General features: G+C 43.0%; 1 protein-coding gene and 1 long non-coding RNA gene across 3 annotated transcripts in view; one reads left to right on the plus strand and one right to left on the minus strand.

Annotated features, from left to right (window-relative positions):
• PTPN2 (protein tyrosine phosphatase non-receptor type 2) overlaps positions 1 to 15,329 on the minus strand; it is an 80,360-nt gene extending 65,031 nt beyond the window's left edge. Inside the window, exon 1 of one of the 2 annotated variants that reach the window (XM_075826452.1) lies at positions 14,875 to 15,329. In XM_075826452.1, the coding sequence (XP_075682567.1) occupies positions 14,875 to 14,931 (57 nt within the window). In that variant the 5' untranslated portion in view covers positions 14,932 to 15,329. Of the gene's footprint in view, positions 1 to 14,836 lie in introns of both variants that reach the window. The other variant, XM_075826453.1, reaches the window with a different exon arrangement.
• LOC142651574 (uncharacterized) lies at positions 15,285 to 25,654 on the plus strand. The gene is made up of 3 exons (XR_012847647.1): positions 15,285 to 15,365; positions 17,946 to 18,146; positions 25,031 to 25,654. It is a non-coding gene; the product is annotated as an uncharacterized LOC142651574 (long non-coding RNA).
• The last annotated feature ends 627 nt before the right edge of the window (positions 25,655 to 26,281 follow it).

Consider the following 26,281-nt stretch of genomic DNA (forward strand, 5'->3'; position numbering starts at 1 on the left):
TGGTTGCTGAACAATGGGAGCCCTACGCAAATACTAGGTTAACCCTTTATATGCCCTTGTTTTAAATGCCTGTGTGTCACGACAAAGTAAAAATTCTGGCATACGTGGTGTGCAAATTATTCAAATAGTATCCAAAAATACAGCATTTTAGAACTACATTGTGGGGCATGTGAAGTCATACTGGGAATTGGACTAATCCACAAATCCAGGAATCTGAAAATCAAACATGACATTTTATACAGCTCATTACCGATTCAAAAGTGTGAAAAAAAAACAACCAAAAAAAGCCACACAAAACTGGCCATCATATTTAGCATGGTCAATATAGGAGATTGTTCTACACAAGGTAGACACCATACATACGAGAGATTCCCCCGATTATGTATGTGAACACCCGAACATTACATCCTCATGTAATCGTTAGCCATGGTCTTGGATTAAAAGGTTGATTATTATGGAGTTGGTCCCGACTTTGCCGCTACAACAGCCTGCAGGTTTCTGGGCACGCTCTCCGCTAACATTCTTCCATATGTTGTCCAGTTCTAGGAGGCTGGATTCAAATGGAACGGAAATTATGTGGATCAGAGAATCTGCAGAATGTTGATGAAATTTGCTCAAATCTTATCCACATGGATGGTTTTGGTAGTCCGCTGCAGATTTTTCACATAGAAATTACACCTGAAAATTCTGCAGCATTTCCATCCCATGTAATCTAGCCTAACAGCATGGAGAGGGCTGAAATCCTATGAACTGATAGGTTGTCGGAGAGGTAGCATCTTATAACAGTGCCATGTTCAAATTCAATAAGCTCTTCGGTATAACTCATTCTACAGACCTATTCAGGCAATCAATGTTTACGTCCGGGTGCTGCCCGAGTGTATATCTGACATCATCCGTGCAGAAGAAATTGTAGTATGCACTAGTTTGGAAGAACCCAACATGAGAATCGAACTATTCAAGTCAATGTGCCAGTGGAACAAGGAAAAAAAAAAACAACAATCATCAGAATGCAGTCCATTTTTCACTGATGGATTGGTAGGAGATGCTGAGAAAAAAAAAAAAAAAAAAAAGCAGTCCATTTTTATTTTTTTCCCAATAATGATCACTGATGCTACATGGACGTTAAGAAACGGACACACGGAACGCACTGACAATAGGGATTCGACTGATTTAAAATACAGATTGAGGCCTTATTCACACAAGCGTTTCGGATTTGCATCTGCAAAAACGGGCCGTTTGTCATGCATATGACCGGTCGAGTTGAGTCCATGTGTCATTCATTATTATCCTCTGTAAGCACTTTCCGGTTTCACAAATTTTTTTTCTCTGCATTTCTGTGCGGTCCATTTTTTCACACACCCATAGGCTTTAGTTAGGCGAGTCTGGTCCACAAAAAACACAGACCAGAATAAGACATGGAGAGTTTCTCGTAAAGGACACACGCTCCATGAAGAAACATGGATGCGTGAATAGCCTCAGAATTGCATGGGTCAGTGTGCTGTTCGTTGTTAAAATGGACAGCAAACTGACGAGAAACGCGCTCGTGTGAATAAGGCCTAACTACGGTTTACCTGTGGAGATTTTAGGCCGGCCTGTGTTCTGGTCAGCAATTGGTGCGGCTGAAACAGCTAAATACACCATTTAAAAAGGGTTTTGTGTTTACATATGTAGTGTATGTTGGCTTTGCCCATAATGTGCTGCCAATTCTAACACATTAACCCCTTCCTGACATTTGTAGTCAGTACAGGTTTTGGAAAGCTAGTGCTTCGGCTAAGAAGCGGAGTCCGTGCCCTCAGTCTCATGTGTCAGCTGTATGGCGGGGACCGAAGTTAGCTTAGATCCCCACCATTAATCCTTTAAATGCAGAGGTCAAAAGCGACCGCTGCATTTAAGGGGTTTGTAGCCAATCCGTACACCCGTGACATGATTGCGGGGGTGTAGACAGCTGCACTGGCAACAGGAGGACTCCCGGATGCAGAGCCTAATCGACTTGCTATCAGAGAACGATTGACAGTCCTAAAACATAGCATTCTACGCAGACAGTTGGACCTTCAAATCCCCTAGTAGGACCCAAAAAAAAAACGAAAAATAAAAATAAAAAAATCGCCCTCTTACCAAGTACTTTATTATTGAGAAACATAAAACCATACATAATTGGTATTGGCGCGTCCGTAACAGACTAAACTATAAATAAAGTTATGTTATTTACTCCACGCGGTGAACGCCGTAAAAAACTACGACATAATTGCTGTTTCTTTGGTCACCTTGCATCCCAAAAAACAGGATAAAAATTCATCAAAAAGTAGCCTGTACCCCAAAATTGTACCAATAAAAACCCCACCAATCGTCCTGCAAAAAAAAAAAAACAACCTCTCATACCACTACATCTATAAAAAAATAAAATAAGTTAAGGTTCTCATAAGGAAAGAAAAAATACGCAGATGTGCAGGCCCAAGGCGAACATTCTTCTGTTTCAAGAGGCGATTTCTCAAGGCCCTAATATTAGGGAACCAGGAAGGAGAGGGCCCAAACATACACATTATTACCAGGACAACACTTCCCTGCAAAATTCCCCAAACTACTAAAGGTGCAGAGTGTGGACTAAAAAGGACATCAATTATCAGTGCGACACTGGCTTGTGCATGAATATTGCTTCACAGAATAACAAACAATTATGATTTTATTTTTTTTATACCATTATACCTTACGCCCTGATGTAATCTGCTCAGCTTACATGTACCCCCACATTATAAACTTAAATACCAGTAATACTCCAAACAGAACTACTACCAAGAAAATTCACGCTCCAAAAGCCAAATGGCGCTGCCACCATACTGAGCCCTACAGCATGCCCAAACAGCTGTTTACTTCCACATATATGGCATCCCCATACCCGGGAGAACCCTTTTAACAATTTTTGGAGTGCGACTCCAATGGCACAAGCTGGGCATAACATATTTCCCACTGAAATGTCACATCTAGGGAAAAATTGAGATTTTTAGTAGAGGTGAAATTTACTAATTTTATTTTGCAGAAATTCATTTTTTTCCTGTAACAGAAGGTTTTACCAGAGAAACGCAACTCAATATTTATTACCCAGATTCTTCAGATTTTAGAAATGTCCCACATGTGGCCCTAGTGTGCTAATGTACTGAAGCACCGGCCTCAGAAACAAAAAGGAGCACCTAGTGGATTTTGGGACCTCATTTTTATTTCTATTATTTATTTATAATAAATTTTAGGCACCAGGTCAGCTTTGAAGAGGTGATGCCAAAACAAAAGGAAACACCCCAAGACAGACCCTATTTTGGAAACTACACCCCTTGAGGAATTAATCTAGGGGTGTAATGAGCATTTTGACCCCACAGGTGTTTTAGATTTTATTAGAATTGGGCGGTGAAGATGAAAAAACATTTTTCTTCAATAAGGGTATGTGCACACACAAAAGGGAAAACAGCTCCTGATTTTCAGACATTTTTTAATCAATGTCGCGGTTTTTTAACGGCCATTTTTGGAGCGGTTTTTCAATAGAGTCCATTGAAAACATCTCCAAATACTTCCCAAGAAGTGACATGCACTTCGTTTTCTCGGCCGTTTTTTTACACGGCCGTTCTTCTAAACGGGCACATAAAAAAAACACGGCCCGTCGGAACAGAACGCCGTTTTTCCCATTGAAATCAATGGGCAGATGTTTGGAGGCGTTCTGCTTCCGATTTTTCAGCCGTTTCCGGCCCGAAAATAAGCAGTGTGAACATACCCTAAGACGTAGCTTTAGTGCAAAATTTTTCATTTTCTCAATAAATAAGGGAGAAAAAGCACCCTAACATTTGTAAAGCAATTTCTCTAGAGTAAGGCAATACCCCATATGTGGTCACAAACTGTTTGGGCACACAGTAGGGCTCAGAAGAAAAGGAGCACCATTTGGCTTTTGGAGTGCAGATTTTGCAGAATTGGTTTCTGGGCGCTATGTCGCATTTGCAAAGCCCCTGTGGGACCAAAACAGTGGAAATCCCCCAGAAGTGACCCCATTTTGGAAACTACACCTCTCAAGGTATTTACCTAGGGGTGTAGTGAGCATGTTAACCCCGCACGTGTTTTCCAGAAATGAATGTGCGCTCTGTTGCAGAGTGAAAATAGGAATTTTTCCATAGATATGCCAATATGTAATGCCCAGCTTGTGCCACCATAAGACAGCTCTCTAATTTTTATGCGGTCTTTCCCGGTTTTAGAATCACCATACATGTGGCCCTGGACGATCGACATGGCTCAGGAGTGAATGAGTACCATGCGAAATTGAGGCCTAATTTGGCGATTTACTAAGTGTTAGTTCCCAATTGCAGAGGCTCTGATGTGAAATAATAAAAGAAACCCTTAAGAAGTGACACATTTTGGAAACTACACCCTACAAGGCATTTATTAAAAGGTGTACGGAGCATTTTTACCCCACAGGTCTTTTCCACAAACGAATGCACTGCAGATCGTGCAAAGTAAAAAATTATTCCCTAAAATTGGAGGTTACTGGAGTCTCTGTCCCCAACTCTCCGGAAGCAGCTCTTTTATTCATGTTCCCGATGCCAATACAAGTTTATAAAAGCTCACTAGTTAGACACCTCCTTCAGGCAGCAAAGTCAGTGATCCCGCGCAGGTGGAAAACGGCAATACCTCCAACATTAGATGAGTGGTTTCAGGAAGTTGCCGCGATACAGCGAATGGAACACCTGGTGGCTCACTCTCCGGCAGCTGTGGTAAAATACACATCTACGTGGTATCCTTGGATAGTGTTTCTTTCTTCTCCTTCCTACCTCACGGCTGTAACCTGAGTTGGCCTATGCTCTTGTGAAATGTACTGTGACGCTTGCTGGCTGATGTTTTTTCACCCAGAATACCCCAGAATCGGAGTCCAGGATCCCCTTGTCCTCTCCCCTCCCTCCTACTCCTCCCCCTCTGGGGACCTTTTTCTATACTTTCTCTTCCCCTGTCTAGGGTAATGTGCCGCTCCCTCTCTGTTTGAATTAAGTGGCCTCACTGTGCCTCCTGATGTGTTGCTGTAAGAATTCTCCATGCTACTGTTGTATACTGCGCAGTGTCCTTCCTATTGAGATGTGATGCACATTATTGATTGATTTCTCTTCTTTGTTGTTGTTCTGATTTGGTCCACTGACCTTGTTTGTCGGTTCCATTTATGGTGTGGAGGCCTTCCCTCCACTATGTTGTGTAATTTTGTGTTTTGAAACTCAATAAAAATTTTTGAATAAGAAAAAAAAAAATTATTCCCTAAATATGCCATTTCAGTGTCAAATATGTCGTGCCCAGCTTGTGCCACTGGAGACACTCCCCAAAAAATTGTTAAAAGGGTTCTCCCGGGAATGGCAATGCCATATATGTGGAAGTAAACTGCTGTTTGGGCATGCTGTGGGGCTCAGTAGGGAGGCAGCGCCATTTGGGTTATGGAGCGTGGATTTTGTTTGGTAGTAGTTTTGTTTGGGGTATTACTGGTATTTCAGTTTATAACGTGGTGGCATATGTAAGCTGGGCAGAGTACATCAGGGGTATAGTCACGTGGTATAATAATGGGGTTAACAATAAAATAATCCATAGATGTGTGTTCCGCTGTAAAAATTCTTTCTGCACAGGCCAGTGTCGCACTGATAAATGGTGTCATTTCTTATCCCCCTTTTGGTACACACTCTGCACCTTTGCAGTTTGGGGAATTCAGCTGGGAAGTGTTGTACTGGCTTAAATACGGGCACACTCGCTTCCAGCAGATATGTTCGAGTCCTAACCTTCCCGGTTCCCTAATTTTAGGGCCTTGATAAATCGCCGCTTGAAACAGGAGAAACTGCATCGCTTTATTTCCTGACATATTGGAGACTTACCGAATTTTTTTTGCAGGACGAGCTGTAGTTATTATTGGTACGATTTTTTTGGTACATGCGACTTTTTGATCACTTTTTATCCTATTTTTATCCTATTTTTTGGGAGGCAAAGTGACCAAAAACAGCAATTTTTTTACATAGCGTTCACCATGCGTTATAAATGACATGTTACATTTATTCTGCGGGTCAGTACGATTCCGGCGATACCAGATTTATAGCACTTTACGTTTTACAACTTTTTGAACAATAAAATTACTTTTGTAAAAATACATTTTTTTTCTGTCGCCATGTTGTGAGAACGATAGCATTTAATTATTTTTTTGTCGATGGAGCTGTATGAGGGCTTGTTTTTTGCGAGATGAGCTATAGTTTTTATAGGTACCATTTTTGGATACATGCGACATTTTGTTTACATTTTTGTAGGGCGAAGTGACAAAAAAACTGAAATTCTGGCAGTTTTTTTACGCCATTCACCGAGTGGAATAAATAACATAATATTTTTATAGTTCGGGATGTTACGGACGTGGCGATACCAAATATGCATGGTTTATATATATTTTTCAATAATAAAAGGACTTGATAAGGGAAAAAGGGCGATTGTGTTTTGTTTTATTTTATTACTTGATTACTTGAAACGTTATATTTTTTTCCACTTTTTTTTTTTAGTCCCACTAGGGGACTTGAAGGTCCAACTGTCAGATATTTTTCTAATATATCGCACTACATAGGTCAGCTACGGAAGCCTTTTGGCACCGCTTCCGGGCAAGGCCTGAAAGGCTTTCATAGTAGGCAGATCGGGAGGCCAGTATTAGGCTGGATTCACACGAGCACATTACGTCCGTAATGGACGGACGTATTTCGGCCGCAAGTCCCGGACCGAACACACTGCAGGGAGCCGGGCTCCTAGCATCCTACTTATTTACGATGCTAGGAGTCCCTGCCTCGCTGCCGGACAACTGTCCCGTACTGTAATCATGTTTTCAGTACGGGACAGTAGTTCCACGGAGAGGGAGGGACTCCTAGCGTTGTACATAACTATGATGCTAGGAGCCCGGCTCCCTGCAGTGTGTTCGGTTCGGGACTTGCGGCCGAAATACGTCCGTCCATTACGGACGTAATGTGCTCGTGTGAACCCAGCCTTAGGCCTCCGGTTGACATTGCAGCCACCGGAACCCCGGCAATTTCATTGCTGGGGTGCCGATAAGCTGTTAACACCTTAAATGCAACGATGGCTTTTGACCGCTGCATTTAAGGGGTTAATGGCAGGGATCGGAGCCAACTTCGGTCCCCGCCATTACAGCAGGATGTCAGCTGTAAGATACAGCTGACATCCGGGGATGATGGCACCGACTAGGCTTCTGAGCCGGTGCCATCCATTTGTTGTAAGTATACGACAGTTTGCCGGAAGCCCTGGCTTTCCATGACGTATAGTTAGCCAAACGTCGGGAAGGGGTTAATGGTGGCACAAGCTGGGCACCACATATTTGACATTGAAATGGCATATCTATGGAAAAATTCCCATTTCCACTCTGCAACATTGAGTGCACACTAATTTCTGGAAAACACCTGTGGGGTTAACATGCTTACTACTTTGAGGGGTATAGTTTCTAAAATTAGGTCACTTCTGAGGGGTTTCCACAGTTTTGGTCCCACAGGGGCTTTGCAAATGTGACATGGCGCCCAGAAGTCAATCCAGCAAAATCTGCACTCCAAAAGCCAACTGGCGCTCCTTCCCTTCTGAGCCCTACTGTGTGCCCAAACAGCAGTTTATGACCACATATGGAGTATGTCCGTACTCTGGAGAAAATTATTTACTAGTGTTTAGGGGTTTGATCTCCTTTATTCCTTGTGGACATTGTTGGTTTGTTTTTTAGCTAAAACTACATCTTATTGGAAAAAATCTATGAAACACCTGTGGGGTCAAAATACTCACTACACCCCTAGATGAATTCCTTGTGGGGTTTAACTTCCAAAATGGTGTATTTTGGGGGTATTTCCTTTGTTTTGGCACCACAAGACCTATTCAAACCTGATATGGTACCCAAAATAAAGTCTAATGAAAAGAATGCCAAAAAATCCACTAGTTGCTCCTTTTGCTTCTGAGGCCTGTGCTTCAGTCCATTAGTACACTGGGGCTACGTGTGGACTATTACTAAAAACTGCAGAATCTGGGCAATAAATACTGATTTGTGTTAATCTGGTAAAACCTTCATTAGCGTTACAGAATTTTTTTTTATTAAAATTGAATTTCGGAAAAAAAAAAAAATAAAATTTGTAAATTTCACCTCCACTTTGCTTTAATTCCTGTGAGACTCCTAAAAGGTTAAGAAACTTTCTAAATGCTGTTTTGAATACTTTAAGGGGTGCAGTTTTTTTAAATAGAGACATTTCTGGGGGTTTCTATAATATAGGCCGCTAAAAAAAAATAAAAAAAATAGGCTTTTGAAGTTCTTGAAAACGCGAGAAATTTCTGCTAAACATAAGTCTTGTGGAGTCCTATAAAAATAAAAGGAGGTTGAAAAAACAAATCCCAACAAAGTAAACACATGGTAAGTGTTAGGGCCTGTTCACATCACCGTTCGCTTTCCTTTCCGGGGATCCGTCTGAGGTTTCCGTCGGGTGAACCCCGCAACGGAAAATGAAAGTGAAACCGCAGCTTCCGTTTCAGTCACCATTGATAGCAATGGTGTCGGAAACATCGATAATGGTTTCCGTTCGTCACCATTCCGGCAGGTTTCCGGTTTTCCGACGGAATAGCGGAGTCAACTGTCCTACTGATTCCGTCGGAAAACCGGAAACTTGCCGGAATAGTGACGAACGGAAACCATTAGCGATGTTTCCCACACCATTGCTATCAATGGTGACTGAAACGGAAGCTGTGGTTTCACTTTCACTTTCCGTTGCGGACTTCACCCGACAGAACCGTCCGACGGAACCCCGGAACGGAAAGCGAACGGTGATGTGAACAGGCCCTTAATAAGTAACTATTTTGTGTGGTATAACTGTCATACAAGCAGATACAATTAAATTTAGAAAAATGCACATTTTCTCAAATAGTTGGTGTTTTACACAAAAACGCTGAATATATCGACCAAATTTTTACCTCTGACAAAGTACAATATGACACGAGAAAACAATCTCTGCATCGCCTGGATAGGTAAAGGCATTCCAAAGTTATTACCACAAAAAGGTGACATGCCAGATTTGAAAAATGAGGCTCTGTCAGGAAGGTCAAAAGTGCCACAGCGGGAAGGGATTAAAACGAAAAAATACAAACACCTGTTTATAAAAGGTGGTTCTATCTTTACATAAAATACTAACAATTAGTCCCTCTTTTAGGATCTCGGAGGCTGAGGGAACCAGAGGTGGTGAAAACGACCATGTTTTATAGAATCCAAAAGTTCAGCACCTATGGATGGATTGAAATATCGTCTGAGACCAAGATTTTTCACGTAAACTAAATCAGGTAACGAAAGTGGTGCTACGTATTATTTTGCAAGTAGACACGATAATATCTAAATAATTGTGCTAAGCTATACTCGATTATAAAAAAATAAAAAAAAAAAAGAGAAATTACCAATTTCAACCAAATTAGATCTTATTTTTCATTTTTGTAAAATTGAAGCTGCAACTGGATTGGTTGCAATGGGCAACTGCCTCACTTTTATTTTCCAGTAGTTTTGATAAATCTCTCTTTGCTTATAATGTTTAATAAATGGCAGATAAGTCTAAACAAATACAAACCAAAATATTTTATAAAGTGATTTGAATTCAAGTGACTGTTTATACCCTAAATACGTAGGAACGTTCATGGAAGAGGAGGGTATTTTGCTCACAGACCTCTTCGGAGGAAAAGATCAGTGTTTTTCCCAGAACATAATCTTCCAGATGATCAAATTACTACAACTTTCCAGAAGCAGCAAGTTAAGGAACAGGAAGCCTCATACAAGCTAATCATTATGAAGAAAGAAGGATAAGAACAAAAACCAGCAGCACCTTCAAAAGAACAGTGTCCCCCCTAGCAATGATTGAATAAGGGGTTTATTAGCTAGGATCCACGCCCCGAGTAGTGTATATGAACATTTGTACTCAATTTTCTACGTTACGACATGTCAGAAGACGGCGTCAGTGGCGGTTCAGGCACTAAAACCCCTATTGGTCACTAGGACTGAAGTCCTGGAGGACAGGCATCATAGCATGGAAATACAGAAATTTCCAAGCTACTCTATCGATTGTTCTGGATACCGGCTCTTGGACCCCAATTGAAGCCATAAAAGAAACTTAACGTAAAAAAATTAAAAAAGTTGGGGAAAAAAGGGATAAGAAAGTTAAAGTAAACGGAAGACGATGAAACACTTTACTAAAACGCTGTTCAGTAAAGTTTGAGAAGAGCAGAAACACAAATGCCATGTTTAACGAACCGCAGCACACCCTAGGTGTGCCATTTGCCCATAAAGGGCATTCTGATTTAAAAAGCGAACCCGCTGAGCTACGCTTTATCCATAACTCTTAGGCCGGATTCACACGAGCCTGTGCGTTTTGCACACGCAAAAAAGGCGGCGTTTTGCATGCGCAATATGCACATAACCGCTCCATGTGGCCTCAGCATATGATGTGCGGCTGCGTGCTTTTCGCGCAGCCGCCATCATTATGACACTCCGTTTGGATGTTTGTAAACAGAAAAGCACGTGGTGCTTTTCTGTTTTTTATTCATCCTTTTCACAGCTGTTGCGCGAATCATGCTGTTCGCACGGAAGTGCTTCCGTGTGAAATGTGTAGTTTTCATGCACCTATTAACTTCAATGGGTGCGTGATGCGCGAAAAAAAATGCCCAAAGAACGGACATGTCGTGACTTTTTTTCAGCGGACTCACGCGGAGTAAAAATCATGCACGTCTGCACGGCCCCATAGACTAATATAGGTCCGTGCGACGGACGTATATCCCGTTCGTCTGAATAAGCCCTTATAGAAATGAAAGGCAGTTACGGAAGCAGCGTGGAAAGCAAGCTACGCGGTTTCTGTGACTGCCATGCACTGCTATGGAAGCTACGAAAAACAGCGTAGGTCAGTGAGCTACGCGGTTTTCATAATTTCTCGACCATGTAATTAATAAGTGGCCCGGGAGGCCGTGGGAACGGAGAACTGGGTTTAGAGGGCCCCGTTCTAGAGATAGGTGCAGGTCCTAGAGATGGGACCCGCATCTTTCTGACATTTATGGCATATCCTGTGGATGTGTCATAAATGTCTCTGATGGGAAAACCCCTTTATTGAGCACCAAATCGCATTATTACAGCGGTCATTAAATAAGAACTACACTTCCTTCAAACTTTTATGTCTCTAGGACATATCAAACGTTTTGGTCGGTGGGGGTTTGGGTGCGATACCCCCACTGTTGCTGAAATGAAGGTGCAGAAGAGCTCCGATGAGCACCCTGCTTCTTCGGCTGTAACCAGCGCTCGTCAGGCTGAAGACGGCTTATATAGAAGGTCAGCATTCCATCCATTACTCTTATCTGTATTACTATATAAATCAGTAATAAATAGGTCGTACACTTTTGCCATAACCCACATTCTACTCGTGCACCCCAGTAAGACATGAAAAATCTTCTTTTTTTTTACAGCGGAAAATCACAAAAGTGTTCGGGTACGTTCACACACAGCGTAAACACTGCATATTCACACAAGCGGTTTAAAACTCGTTTCATCCAGGTTGAATCAGTATTGTGTCAGAGTGCGTTCCGTGAGTTAGTTTTTAACGTCAGTGTACCAGTGATCGTCAGTTTTTCACATACATACTTATTTTTCTTCAGCATCTTCTAGCAATCCATCAGTAAAAAACAGACCGCACACTGATGGACCACGCGCGCACACACACACACACTGATGGACCGCGCGCGCACTGACGCAGTTTTTTTCCACTGACCGGTGCATGCTGAAATTTTCGCTGTATAGACTGATAGTCCATGCGGAAAAAAGGACATGTGCGTAAGCCCTTTGCCTTTAATGAGTCAGACTCAATGCACACGATGCGTATTACATGCAGTTTTGCCATACATATTTGCGTGCGTAAAATCGGGAAATCTCATGTACATGCTGGGTTTTTTTCTGCACAGAAATTGACCTGCAGTGCATATTTTAAAATCCACGGCACGTTCTTTTATCTTGCGTTTCCGCTTGCGAATTGTATCTGGTTATAAGGAAAAACACACCAATTTAGGCATCAAAATGTACCTGCATATTTTCCGCAGCAAAACAAACGTGTGAACGTAGCCACAGCGCTCAGTTCGTGAGCCATCGGTTTTACACTCGGACATGAACATCGCTCGCCTGAATTGGCCCTAACTTGTGCCATATATGCAAGCTGGACTTTCACTAATAATAAAATGCATAATATAAAAACAATCTGAAATTGAATATTTTTAAAGTTCCCTGGAGGACAAAAAAAAATGCTATTATTGAACTATTGGGATACTAATATTGCTCCTTTATTCTACCAGAATTTTCCAGCGACGTGCTTTCCACAGCATACTTTTTATTTAATTGCGGAAAATCCGTAGGATAATACAGTAGGAACAAAGCGGATGAGATTCGAACAAATCTCATCCAAATGCTGCGTAAAAAAAACAAAAACAAAAAAATACTGGACAAAAATTGTTTCATAAATTGACCTACGTTGCATTTTTTTAAACCGCAGCATGTTAATGCTGCGGAATCGCTACTTCGTTGCAGGTTTTTCCCTTTGAATTCAATGGATAGGTAAAAATAGCAGATGTTGCGATTTTTGCGGCAGAAAAGCTGCGATTCCGCCGCAAAGATTGCAAATCAGAAAAAATAAACAAAATCTTATACTTACCCAGATCTCTATGCTCCTCCATGGATGCCGTTTCATCCCATGTGATTGATGCAACCATTCACAGGATGCAGTGGTCACTTGGGGTGCAACGTCATCCCAGGAGGCCAGGCAGCAGGACATTAAAAGGGACACATCACCATAGCTACGGGTATTTTTTTTTTTTTAATTTCTTTTTCCGCAGCGGACATTCCGGCTGAAAAACTGCACCACAATTTAGTGTGGTTTTTTGGCTGGAATTCCGTGCGGCATCCAGAGTGTGAACATGTCTGAAAGGTGGAAAAGATGTATATCCCTACATGTGTAACCTTCCTTACGATTACATGGTATACATGACACTAAATAATGGCATTTACTTTATGGGAATACTGCACGATGGCAGCATGTGGGATTTTGAATGGATGAGCAGTCGTGAATGTGCGATGCTGCTTCATTCAATGTCTATAGGGCCGGCGGGACAGCACTTTGTGGGAAAATAGTCACGTGGGATATGCTGTCCTCTCTGCAGGCAGCATGTTACAGAGCAGGAGGTGCGAAGTAAATGGATATATAGTTTTGTGGAAATTGATTCAGGATAAAACTGCCGAAACCGACGTTTTTTCCCGCGGTGGGTTTTAGCCACTCACGGGTAAAAAAGCGGCATATTCTATCTTGCCGCAGTTCAAAGGGAAGAAAAAGCGTTTGTCGCTGAGTTTTTTTGCCCACGCCGCTCAATGGCAGTGGGCGAAAAACATGGCAAGAAATCGAAGGCAGGTCAAAATCTGCCTCAAAATTCCTTAAGGAATTTTGAGGCAGATTTTTTCTGCCTGCAAAATCCTCGATGTGACAAGAACCTATGAGTGTGCATCCAGAAACAACTGTCAATCACTGCGTGAAGCCCGCCCACTGGACTCCTAAGCCCAGAACGAGCAGGGAGTTAGGTCAATAAAATAAACATTATACTAAATCTTTTCCCACAAATTTATAAGTCAATCCACTCAGCTCCCCCTGGTCTATAACATGCTGCCTGCAGATAGGACGCCATGTTCCACATGACAGGTTCCCTTTAATAAAAGCACTTACTACTTATGATATACACGACTAAATAACGGCATTTACTTTATGGAAACCACTACATAACATCTCTAGAAGGTAGCACTAGTACAAAGAAACATGACTACATGAAGAGATCATCAGTATTCCAGAGGCATCACTATGTGTAGACAACACTAGAGTACTTTACTATACAAAAGTCAACACTACATGTACATACTGCTACATAAAGAAATCACTAAATGATACATGTATAAACATTACTACTCCGACCAATAAACAGACGGATTTACCATGTGGAGGCAGTTCAGTAGGACGACAAGTACAATATAGAGGTACCGCTATAAAAAGGATGAACCCCTACACACAGCTACCGCTATAAAAAGGAAGAACCCCTAGACGGAGGTACCGCTATAAAAGGAAGAACCCCTAGACGGAGGTACCGCTATAAAAAAAAGGAAGAACCCCTACGCAGAGGTACCACTACAAAAAGGAAGAACACCTAGACGGAGCTACCTTTATAAAAAGGAAGAACCCCTAGACGAAGGTACCGCTATAAAAGGAAGACCCCCTAGACGGAGGTACCACTATAAAAAAGGAAGAACCCCTAGACGGAGGTACCGCTATAAAAAAGGAAGAACCCCTAGACGGAGGTACCGCTATAAAAAAGGAAGAACCCCTACGCAGAGGTACCGCTATAAAAAAGGAAGAACCCCTACGCAGAGGTACCGCTATAAAAAAGGAAGAACCCCTAGACGGAGGTACCGCTATAAAAAAGGAAGAACCCCTACACGGATGTACCGCTATAAAAAGGAAGAATCCCTACACGGAGGTACCGCTATAAAAAGGAAGAACCCCTACACAGATGTAACGCTCTATAAATTAAAGAACCCCTACACGGAGATCTACTATTTGAAGACACAGATGACAAGGACACAACACTAAACGGAGGTACTGCTAGAGGAACACATCACTAGAGGAGGCACTACTGTATGAGAACTGCAGTATATAGAGACACCACATGAAGACGTATACTACAGGACAGGAATTCCAGGAAGATGCTAGTGAGTAGAACATACAAGCCTAGGGTCAGCACAGTGACAGCCGCACTACTCACTCCATAGAGCGGGTTCCAGCGGTTCTCCTCGTCTATGCTGTTGAACTCGTTCTCCATGTCTCCTGTACTCAGAGAAGCCGCTCCCGGTACCGCCTTCACAGCTCTCCGTCCTGCTGCATTGCTCTCTGCACGGACTCGGGACACAGCGACTGTGTTTACGGGAAGAGAAGAGGAAACAAGCAACGGCCCCGATCTGCGACACCGGCCTCTAAAACCACGCCTTTTTCCGGTTACTTCCACGCCTCCTTCCCAGCATCATTCGCTTAATCCTGACTTGGCAACCGGCTATACTCCACGGCACCCAATAAGATGCACGCTGTGACTTTGGGGGTGGTTCCCCTGTACATGCTCCGCCTACTTGGAGATCCCCAGTAGTACGAGGGTAAGTATTATCTCTAGGTTCAGGTAGAGAGCGGCCATCATTGCTGAGGGCTTCCTGTGGTCTCCCACTAGTCAGGACGGATGGATGTAATAGAGGAAAGCGCCGCTTGGTGAGGCCGGCGTCCTGTGTGCTCAGAAATCTCCCAGTTTACCGTGCACGATAAATATACCTCAGTGAGCTGGTCACATAATCATTCACCTATTTACATACAGGGGGCAGTGTTTCATAGTAATGTAGTAAAGACATTCAATAGCTGTCCAGCCTAGGAAGTGACAAAAGTGTGGGCGGTTGTCACCTGCCTGCCATTATTTCTCTTAGTAGGACACACAATGTGAGCCGCTGCATTTACCCCGTATTAGTGATTACAATTCCTGTAAGCAGCGAATAGCGATTCCAGACAAGTGCTTACACACAACATTATCGTCTCAATAATCGTTACAAATTTATCGTTTTGTCTCCTATTTAACAATGTCACACGGCAGCCATTAAACGATTCGTGTTCTCATACCACAATGTCAGAACCACCAACGTTCAGTCGCTGCATCTATTTACCTTCAGCGATTATTGTGCCCGCGCGCTCGTTAGCGTTGGAATCTGACCGATTATCTGCGTCAGTACATGGACCCTAACCAGAGATGGCCACATGGTTTACATTGAGCCAATCAAGTTCCTAAACAGTATCTGAAAGGGTAGGAACATACAGGATGGATACACTGCCTAAAACGACACAGCTTATCCGCCCTGGAACCCGCAGGGAATTCCATCCGAAAAACTGCACCAATTTGTGGAAATCCTGCAGCATTAAAAACCAACAACAAGGTTTTACTCAAAGAGGCTCTGTCACCACATTAGAAGTGGCCTATCTTGTACATGATGTGATTGGCGCTATAATGTAGATTACAGCAGTGTTTTTTATTTAGAAAAACTATCATTTTTGACGGAGTTATGACCTATATTAGATTTATGCTAATGACTTTCTCAATGGACAACTGGGCGTGTTTTACTATATGACCAAGTGGGCGTTGTACAGAGGAGTGTATGACGCTGACCAATCAGCGTCATACACTTCTCTCTATTCATTTACACGGCACATAGTGATCTTACTAGATCACTACGTGTACACACACACACACACACACACACACACACACACACACACACACACACACACACACACACACACACACGTTACTGAAGTGTCCTAACAGTTAATAGACATCACCTCCAGCCAGGACGTGATGTCTATTCAGAATCCTGACACTTCGGTAATGTTTGTGTGAAATTTACAGCACAGCAAGCGTAATCTCGTTTTAAATGAGAGATTATGCTTGTTGTGCTGTAAATTTCAGAGAAACGTTAGCGAAGTGTCAGGATTGTGAATATATATCACGTCCGGGCTGGTAGTGACGTCTATTCATTGGCAGGACACTTCAGTAATGTTAGTGTGTATGTGTGTGTGTGTGTGTATGTGGCTGCACATAGTGATCTAGCAAGATCACTATGTGCCGTGTAAATTAATAGAGGGAAGTGTATGACGCTGATTGGTCACTGATTGGTCAGCGTCATACACTCCTCTGTACAACGCCCACTTGGTCATATAGTAAAACACGCCCAGTTTCCATTAAGAAACTCATTAGCATAAAGCTAATATAGGTCATAACTCCGTCAAAAATAATAGTTTTTCTAAATAAAAAAAACACTGCTGTAATCTACATTACAGCGCCGATCACATCATGTACAACATAGGGCACTTATAATGTGGTGACAGAGCCTTTTTAACCCGGCCATAGTCATGGTGACGTATCCATCTCTTCTGAGTGCGGCCCGGCCTCCTAGGATGATGCTGTAGTCCATGTGACTGCTGCAACTTTTGATTGCAGCAGTCACATGGGATGAAACATCATCCCAGGAGGCCAGGCCGCGCTCAGAAGAGAGGATCGCGCCGTTAGGACTACGACTGGGGTAAGTATAAACTTTTTTGTTAATTTCAAGTAAAAAATACTTTTTTTTTTCTTTTGCGGCGAAACCGCAGCGTTTCCGCCGCAAAAGTCGCGACACATAGCTCTTTGCAGGTTTTACCTCCCCATTCAATTCAATAAGGGAAAACATAAATTGACATATTGTGGCTTTGTTTCCAAGGTCTGTAGTCTACAATACATAAGACGTTATTCTGCGCCCCCTATCTCTAAGCTCACGGAAGAGAGGTCAGCGGATCATCACCAGTCCAGCTTCTAAAAATTTAATTGGCTCTGGCTTGTGCCACTCACAGCACCCGTGAGATCATCATGGCGAAAATATACATCATGGTGTAGCAGCAGACAGTCACCCACGATGCACATGTTTGTCATGGGTTGGCAACTGGTTGATTACTATTTTGATAAAATTCCCCAAAAAAAGGATTTTTCTGTACTTTTTATTTTACACCATTTACCAACCACTTTAAATAATGTTATAAATATAGTTGTTATGATTATGGTGATATAAAATGTGTGTATTATTTTTTTTGTAACTATTATATAATAACATTAACCCCTTAACGACATCCAACGTACTAGTACGTTGTTGTCATTAAGGACTTAACTCAACACAACATACTGGTACATTGTAAATTAGAATTTTTTTTTTTTTTACTTTTAGTATTTTTCTGTAAATAGAAATAAAAATTAAATTTTATATTTTTTGTACTTAGGGTATGTGCACACAGCTTATTTGTTTTCGGGCCGTAAATGGACGAAAAACTGCCGAAAAATCGAAGCAGAACGCCTCCAAACATGTGCCCATTGATTTAAATGGAAAAAAACGGCATACTGTTCCGACGGGATCATGATTCCAAATCCACCCAGTACCATGGGTCCGATTCCCCGAGATACTACTATACTACCTTTGCAAGGTATTTCAAACACATTTGCGTACAGCAATGAAGACGCATTGAGAATTGTACTGTAAAGGATTTGCCAGACACAGCTTCTGTGTCGACGCCCGTGGGCAATCAGTCTGCACCTGCTCCTAGGTCTGTGAGACTGACTCCATCTTCCACCACTCAGGATGGCAGACTTAGGAGTGGGAGAGCCTATCACAGCCTGGCCAGACGGAGCTAGCTGTCGCCCACTGTCTATTTATACCTGCCTTTCCTGTTCCTCCTTTGCCTGTGATTCTTCTTTGCTTGTTTCCTGGCCTTGCTGTACTGTTGATGCAGGGATTATCGTCCGATTTGGTTTTAGGCCTTCCCTGGTTGCAGTTGCATAATCCCACGTTTGACTGGAATACTGGGGAGCTTACCAAATGGGGTAAATAATGCTTGACGTCATGTTTTGCTGTTAATTCTATTTCTCCCCCTGAGGAGGTGAACACGCTACCTGAGTTTGTGCAGGACTTCGCTGATGTTTTCTCTAAATAGGCCTCCGAAGTGTTACCTCCTCATAGAGAATACGATTGCGCTATCGAATTGGTACCAGGAGCTAAGCTCCCTAAGGGTAGGATATTTAATCTTTCTTGTCCCGAATGTGAAGCCATGAGAGAGAGTATATCCAGGAATGCCTGGCCAAGGGTTACATTCGCCCCTCTACTTCTCCGGTAGGTGCTGGCTTCTTCTTCGTAGGGAAGAAGGATGGTGGTCTTAGGCTATGCATTGACTACCGTAACTTGAATAAGGTCACTGTAAGGAACCAGTATACCCTTCCTCTGATTCCTGATCTCTTTAATCAGGTTCAGGGGGCCCAATGGTTCTCTAAGTTTGATCTACGGGGGTGTATAACCTTATCCGCATCAAAGAGGGGGATGAGTGGAAGACTGCGTTTAACACGCCCGAAGGTCATTTCGAATACCTCGTCATGCCCTTTGGGTTGTGTAATGCTCCCGCGGTCTTCCAGAATTTCATAAATGAGATTTCTTGTATTTCTTGTAGTGTACCTTGATGACATACTTGTGTTTTCCAAGGACTGGTCCTCCCACATTGAGCATGTCAGGAAGGTGCTCCAGGCCATTCGGGAAAACAAACTGTTTGCTAAGACCGAAAAATGTGTGTTTGGGGTGCAAGAGATAACATTTTTGGGTCAAATCCTCACTCCTCATGAATTCCGCATGGACCGCGCCAAGGTCCAGGCTGTGGCGGAATGGGTCCAACCTGCCTCCCTGAAGGCGTTACAGTGCTTCCTGGGATTCGCTAATTATTACAGGAGATTTATTGCTAACTTCTCGGTCATCGCTAAGCCTCTTACGGATCTCACTCGCAAAGGTGCTGATCTCCTCCACTGGCCTGAGGCTGTCCAGGCTTTTGGGGTCCTTAAGAAGTGCTTTATCTCGGCCCCAGTGCTGGTTCAGCCCAACCAAATGGAGCCATTCATCGTGGAGGTTGACGCCTCCGAGGTGGGAGTGGGTGCTGTCTTGTCCCAGCGTACCAGGTCCCTCACCCATCTCCGTCCCTGTGCCTACTTCTCCAGGAAGTTTTCGCCTACTGAGAGTAACTATGATATTGGCAACCGCGAACTCTTAGCCATTAAATGGGCATTTGAAGAGTGGCGCCACTTCCTGGAGGGGGCTAGGCACCAGGTAGCGGTCCTTACCGACCACAAAAATCTGGTTTTCTTAGAATCTGCCCGGAGTCTAAACCCGAGACAAGCTCGATGGGCGTTATTTTTTACCAGATTAAATTTTTTGGTCACCTGTAGGGCTGGGTCTAAAAATATTAAGGCTGACGCACTGTCGCGTAGCTTCATGGCCAGCCCTCATTCGGAGGAAGATCCTGCTTGTATTTTGCCTCCAGGTATAATCATTTCCTCTATTGATTCTGATTTAGTCTCCGAAATTGGGGCTGATCAAGGTTGAGCTCCCGGGAACCTTCCTGAGAACAAACTGTTTGTTCCCCTGCAATTCCGGCTAAGGGTACATAGGGAAAAATCATGACTCTGCACTATCTGGCCATCCAGGTATTCTGGGTACCAAGCACCTCATTGCCAGAAACTACTGGTGGCCTGGGCTGCTTAAAGACGTTAAGGCCTACGTCGCCGCTTGTGAGGTTTGTGCTAGGTCCAAGACTCCCAGGTCCCGACCAGCGGGCTTACTATGTTCTTTGCCCATTCCCCAGAGACCTTGGACCCAAATCTCCATGGATTTTATCACCGATTTGCCTCCATCCCAAGGCAAGTCGGTGGTGTGGGTGGTGGTAGACCGCTTCAGTAAGATGTGCCACTTTGTGCCCCTCAAAAAACGACCCAATGCTAAGACGTTAGCTACCTTGTTTGTCAAACACATCCTGCGTCTCCATGGGGTTCCTGTCAATATTGTTTCTGACAGAGGGGTACAATTTGTTTCATTGTTTTGGAGAGCCTTCTGTAAAAAGTTGATCTGTCCTTCTCTGCTTTGCATCCTGAAACTAATGGCCAAACGGAGAGGACTAATCAGTCTCTAGAACAATATTTAAGGTGTTTTATCTCTGACTGTCATCATGATTGGGTCTCCTTCATTCCCCTCGCCGAATTTTCCCTTAATAACCGGGTCAGTAACTCGTCAGGGGTCTCCCCTTTTTCTGTAATTTTGGGTTTAATCCACGATTCTCCTCCGTTTCACCTGGTAGTTCCAACAATCCCGAGGTAGATGTCGTTCATCAGGAACTGTGCACAGTCTGGGCCCAGGTTCAGAAGAACCTAGAGGCGTCCCAGGGCATACAAAAGACTCAGGCAGATAGGAGACGTTCTGCTAACCCGTTGTTTGTGATCGGGGATCTGGTGTGGCTATCTTCCAAAAATTTGCGCCTTAAAGTCCCGTCCAAGAAGTTTGCTCCCCGGTTTATAGGGCCGTACAAGGTCATTGAAGTCCTTAACCCTGTCTCCTTCCGACTGGAGTTGCCCCCGTCTTTTCGAGTGCACAACGTCTTTCATGCCTCCCTCCTTAAACGCTGCTCCCCGTCCTTGGCTCCCGCGAGGAAACCTCCAGTCCCTGTTCTCACCCCTGAGGGGGTAGAATTCGAGGTGGCCAAGATTGTGGACAGCAGGATGGTCCAAGGCTCCCTTCAGTACCTGATCCTTTGGAGAGGATACGGGCCTGAGAAGAGGACTTGGGTATCCGCCCGGGATGTTGACGCTGGGGTATTGCTCAGGAGGTTCCACCTTCGTTTCCCCAATAAACCAGGTCCACCTAGAAAGGGTCCGGTGGCCCCTCATAAAAGGGGGGTACTGTAAAGTATTTGCCAGACACAGCTTCTGTGTCGACGCCCGTGGGCAATTAGTCTGCACCTGCTCCTATGTCTGTGAGACTGACTCCATCTTCCACCACTCAGGATGGCAGGCTTAGGAGTGGGAGAGCCTATCACAGCCTGGCCAGATGGAGCTAGCTCCCGCCCACTGTCTATTTATACCTGCCTTTCCTGTTCCTCCTTTGCCTGTGATTCTTCTCTGCTTGTTTCCTGGCCTTGCTGCTACTGCTTGTACTACTCATCCTCTGCTTGTTATAGACCTTGGCTTTCTGACCACTCTCCTGCTCAGTGTTTTTGTACCTCGTTCACTCCAGGTTTGACTCGGCTCGTTAACTACTCTTGTTGCTCACGGTGTCCCCGTGGGCAGCTGCCCCGTTTTCCTAGCTTCTGTATACCCTTGTCTGTTTGTCTGTCTTGCACTTACTGAGCGTAGGGACCATCGCCCAGTTGTACCCCGTCGCCTAGGACGGGTCGTTGCAAGTAGGCAGGGACTGAGTGGCGGGTAGATTAGGGCTCACCTGTCTGTCTCCCTACCCGTCATTACATGTACAAGGTGTAACTTATGACTCAGCGTTCTTGAGTACACCATCAATGGATGCCCTGAAGAGGCAATATGAAAATGAAGCCAAAAGGAAAATATCGTTGGATTTACATCTATCCACACTATTGGAGGACTATAAGGCGCACAGGATCCCTAGGGAGCTCAGATCACATTTATGCCCGAATCTCTTCCCAAACAACGAATATTTCTTTGAAAAGTTCGAACATATATCTAACAAATATTCTTTTGATTTAATTCTTTTGAATGTGGAATATTTACAATCGGAAATTGTGCTAATTGATAACAAATTGAAAGAAGTTGAAGTATTAATCATTTAATCCTCCAATGAACAGACCTTCAGTTCTCTAAAGAAGAAACTCTCTACCAATTTGGATAGAGTGAAAATGGAAATAGAGGGGACGAAAAGGGATGAGTGGCATCGTGACCTGGAGGATTATCGGAATGGTAAAATTTACAACTGGCAAAATATTAATTCACATGGTCTTTCCCAGAGACGTAGGAAGCCAAGGAAACCGGGGACTGGCAATTTTCTCTATACCACAGGTGACTCTGACTCTACAGATGAAGCTATCTATGCGCCCTTTTTAGACAAAGGTCCACACGGAAATATGGATGGTCTAGGAGAGGGGGACGCAAGCACCAACCGCAACGCAAAAGGCCAGTTACGCTCGGAATCGAGACCCCTGGTGAGGAGGAATCCTCAAAGAACAAAAACCTTGTGGTAAATATATCTTCCATAGATCTCTTGACTGACCATTTACGAGCACTACAGAAGGGACTTTCGTTTTGTCTTGATACCAATGTTGATTGGTTTCAATTGGATTTGGACCTTAAAAGTTTTTTTAGATGTCTGAATCTTAAAGTACTGTTTTCTAAAGAGATAGATGCTGTATGTGATAAGATTCAAACTGTATATTCCAGTCTAACAAATTGGGTCTTAGACTAATCAGTACATATGTGCCTCCCTCTCTCTCCATGATTGAGACATTTTCTAGGATTGTGTTAGATGAGATTAGGACACTAAAAGAGAATACTATTCATGATACAAGGATTAATTCGAACCTGTCTAAAAAAGAAAATAAGGCTTTGAAGGAACTTATGAGTAATAAGGAAATTACTATAAAGCAGGCCGATAAGGGTGGGGCTACAGTCATTATGGACAGTAATAAATATGAATCGGAGATATGTAGACAATTGGCAGATAGTGATATATACCAACTACTAACCAGGGATCCTAAGTTTGACCAACTCAGAGGGATCAAAGCTGTCATTGATGTTGCAGTGAAACAGAACATTATTGACCAACAATTGAGTAATTTTTTGAGGGAAGAGGAGCCTATCACTCCACTGCTATATATACTCCCTAAGATTCATAAAAATCTATATGCCCCCTCTTGGTAGACCAAGTGTATCGAGGAAGAGGCTCAATCTTTAAAAACAATGCAATTTTTTGGGATAAAGTCTTGAGAGATTTTGCCATTAAGGTACCATCATACATCAAAGACATGACTGATTTTCTGAGTAGATTACAGAACATTGATTCTAGAGGTTCATTATTACTTGTATCATTTGATATTGTGTCATTATACACTAGCATTGAACATGATAGAGGTCTAAGGGCAGTACAAAATTGCCTCACCAGCGCCGGATGTGACCCATGGTGTGGACGCTTCATCCCCCAGCTGTTAGAGTTGGTACTAAGGAGGAATTATTTCCTGTTTGGTGACCATTTCTTCCTACAGCTTAGAGGGACTGCGATGGGGTCGAACTTGGCCCCAACGTATGCTATCATCTTTATGTCCACTTTTGAGGAGGAGCACGTCTACACCTCTACATATATGGGTCACATCCGCTTCTGGTGGAGATTTATTGATGACATTTTTGTCATCTGGGAGGTGGACAGATTGTCATATCTCGGCACTGCAGTTCACAATGGTTTGTTCTGACCATGAATTACAGTCCCTAGATACGTTGGTACAATGGAAAGATGAGTGTTGGCTTCACGAATAAATCAGTAAAAAATAAGACAGAAACAATCTTCTTCTATACAGTAGTAATCATCCCAGACACATGATAGAATCTCTGCCATGGAGTCAACTACTACGAGTTGATAGAATTGTGTCGGATACAACACAGAAACAGGTTAGGTTGACACAGATATGCAAACAATTTAAGAAGAGGGGATATCCTAGGAATCTTGTACAGAAACACAGGGATAGACTAGAAACTGAACCATTGGAACCTAGAAACAAGGATAAACAAGTTGAACGAATACCATTCATATCAACCTTTGGCAACTTAAGTGGTCGCATGAGTAATATTCTTCGAAAGAATTGGCCAAGTGTCCAAGGGACACAATGAGATTGCCACATTGAATTTTCCACCCATATGTCCTAACGTAGAACTAGGAACATTAGAGACTCACTGGTTAAGTCAGACGTGGGTAGTAAGAAGAAAGATACACAAATGTTGCTTTGCCCCCCTAAAACTTTCCTTCTTTGCATTGCTGTAATTGCAATAATATTTTAAAGGGTAATAAGTTCCAGCATCTCCACTCTGGGAAAGTCTTCAATATTAGACACAGATTTACGTGTAACTCGGATTTTGTCATGTACATGATAACATGTCCTTGCTCATTAATTTATATAGGAGAGACGACCATGCCTATTAAATTAAGAATTAATAAAACACAAAAGTACGATTAGGAAGAGAATGATAGAGTTACCACTGCCGAAACACTTCATTGAAAAAAATAATCAGTTAAATCAACTAAGGTTCAGGACAATAGATTGTGTCCCAATACTCAGAAGGGGTGGGGATAGACAGTAATTGCTAAAAAGAAAAGAATTACGTTGGATTTTCGACACCTTGCATCCCAGGGGCCTGAATTTAGAGTATAAGATAATACCTGGACTCTGAGGTCTCATTGCTGTTTTTAATACATTTTTTATCTAATATTCTGCACAGCATTTTGGTGATTATTGATATAATTTCATTTGTTTTTATTTTTTATTCTCTACAGTTGGAGATTGTTCATCATGGAGGTTCATTCACCACACACCAGCAAACACATGACCAGGATAAAGATTGCATTTTTCCCATTTCTTCCTGTCTTTGTGCTCATTTTTGAAGATAGCTCTTGTTTTTGCTATATATTAGCAACAATTGAAGAGATTATCAGCATTGTGAGAAACTAGACATGGACCGCACAATCCACAGTATATACGTTGATCTGAGCCGCTAGGCATAATTTAGAAACATGAACATGAGGTTCTTTGTAAACATTTTGATCAAACTGTATAAGCCCACTTGCTACTTCACGGCGACCTCTTTAAAGTGGGTCCCTACTCTAGCGGTTGCAGCACCGCATGGCGGCTACCACCACCGCAGCACCGCTCCTGCAGAGGGAGCAACCCAGCGGCCCAAAAGCACCCATGCCTTCAGACCGTGCCAAGCCTCCTTGGCTCTGGGCCACGTCCCCCCACAAGTGCAGCACTACAGCAACAGACACCACCATACAGCACCACAACATGTGAACAGATGGAATGAGCTCACCTTGCCATGCGCCCCCAGTGGCCAACTGAGAGCACAAGCAAGAGCAGGAACACTTATGAGGTCATTCTGGAATTAGAGACCCACTAGAGTAGGGACCCACTTTAAAGAGGTCGCCGTGAAGTGGCAAGTGGGCTTATACAGTTTGATCAAAATGTTTACAAAGAACCTCATGTTCATGTTTCTAAATTATGCCTAGCGGCTCAGATCAACGTATATACTGTGGATTGTGCGGTCCATGTCTAGTTTCTCACAATGCTGAAATTGAAGAGATTATATGGGTTCAAAGGGAGTTGTTATAAGAGCGCACGGGTAGTTCTGTATAAGTCATTTGGTTATTACACTGGACATCTGTCTGATTATTTTTTCGGACACATAGCACGAGCCTTCCCTTTAATTATATATTGATCACCTTTGTGATCTAGTTCATGTAGGGCGTTTAACATAAAACATGACTTGATTAGTGATATTATGAATATAGGTAAAGCTAAATACTAGTCCATACATTTAGATATCGGATAATGCTCTTTCTCCCATTAATCCATTGGACATTTGTGAACATGTGACCTTTTGCATAGCTACGGCGTCCCTGGACATATGGTTGGATTATGGTTGCGTAGTTACGGCGGCCCTGACCATAATATTGGAGTACAATGTGGATAACATATTTGAGCTACAAGTTGCGGGATTGGTTAAGATATTGATTTGATACATACACGCT

Source organism: Rhinoderma darwinii, chromosome 5 (genome assembly GCF_050947455.1).
Source record: "Rhinoderma darwinii isolate aRhiDar2 chromosome 5, aRhiDar2.hap1, whole genome shotgun sequence".
NCBI lineage: Eukaryota > Metazoa > Chordata > Amphibia > Anura > Rhinodermatidae > Rhinoderma > Rhinoderma darwinii.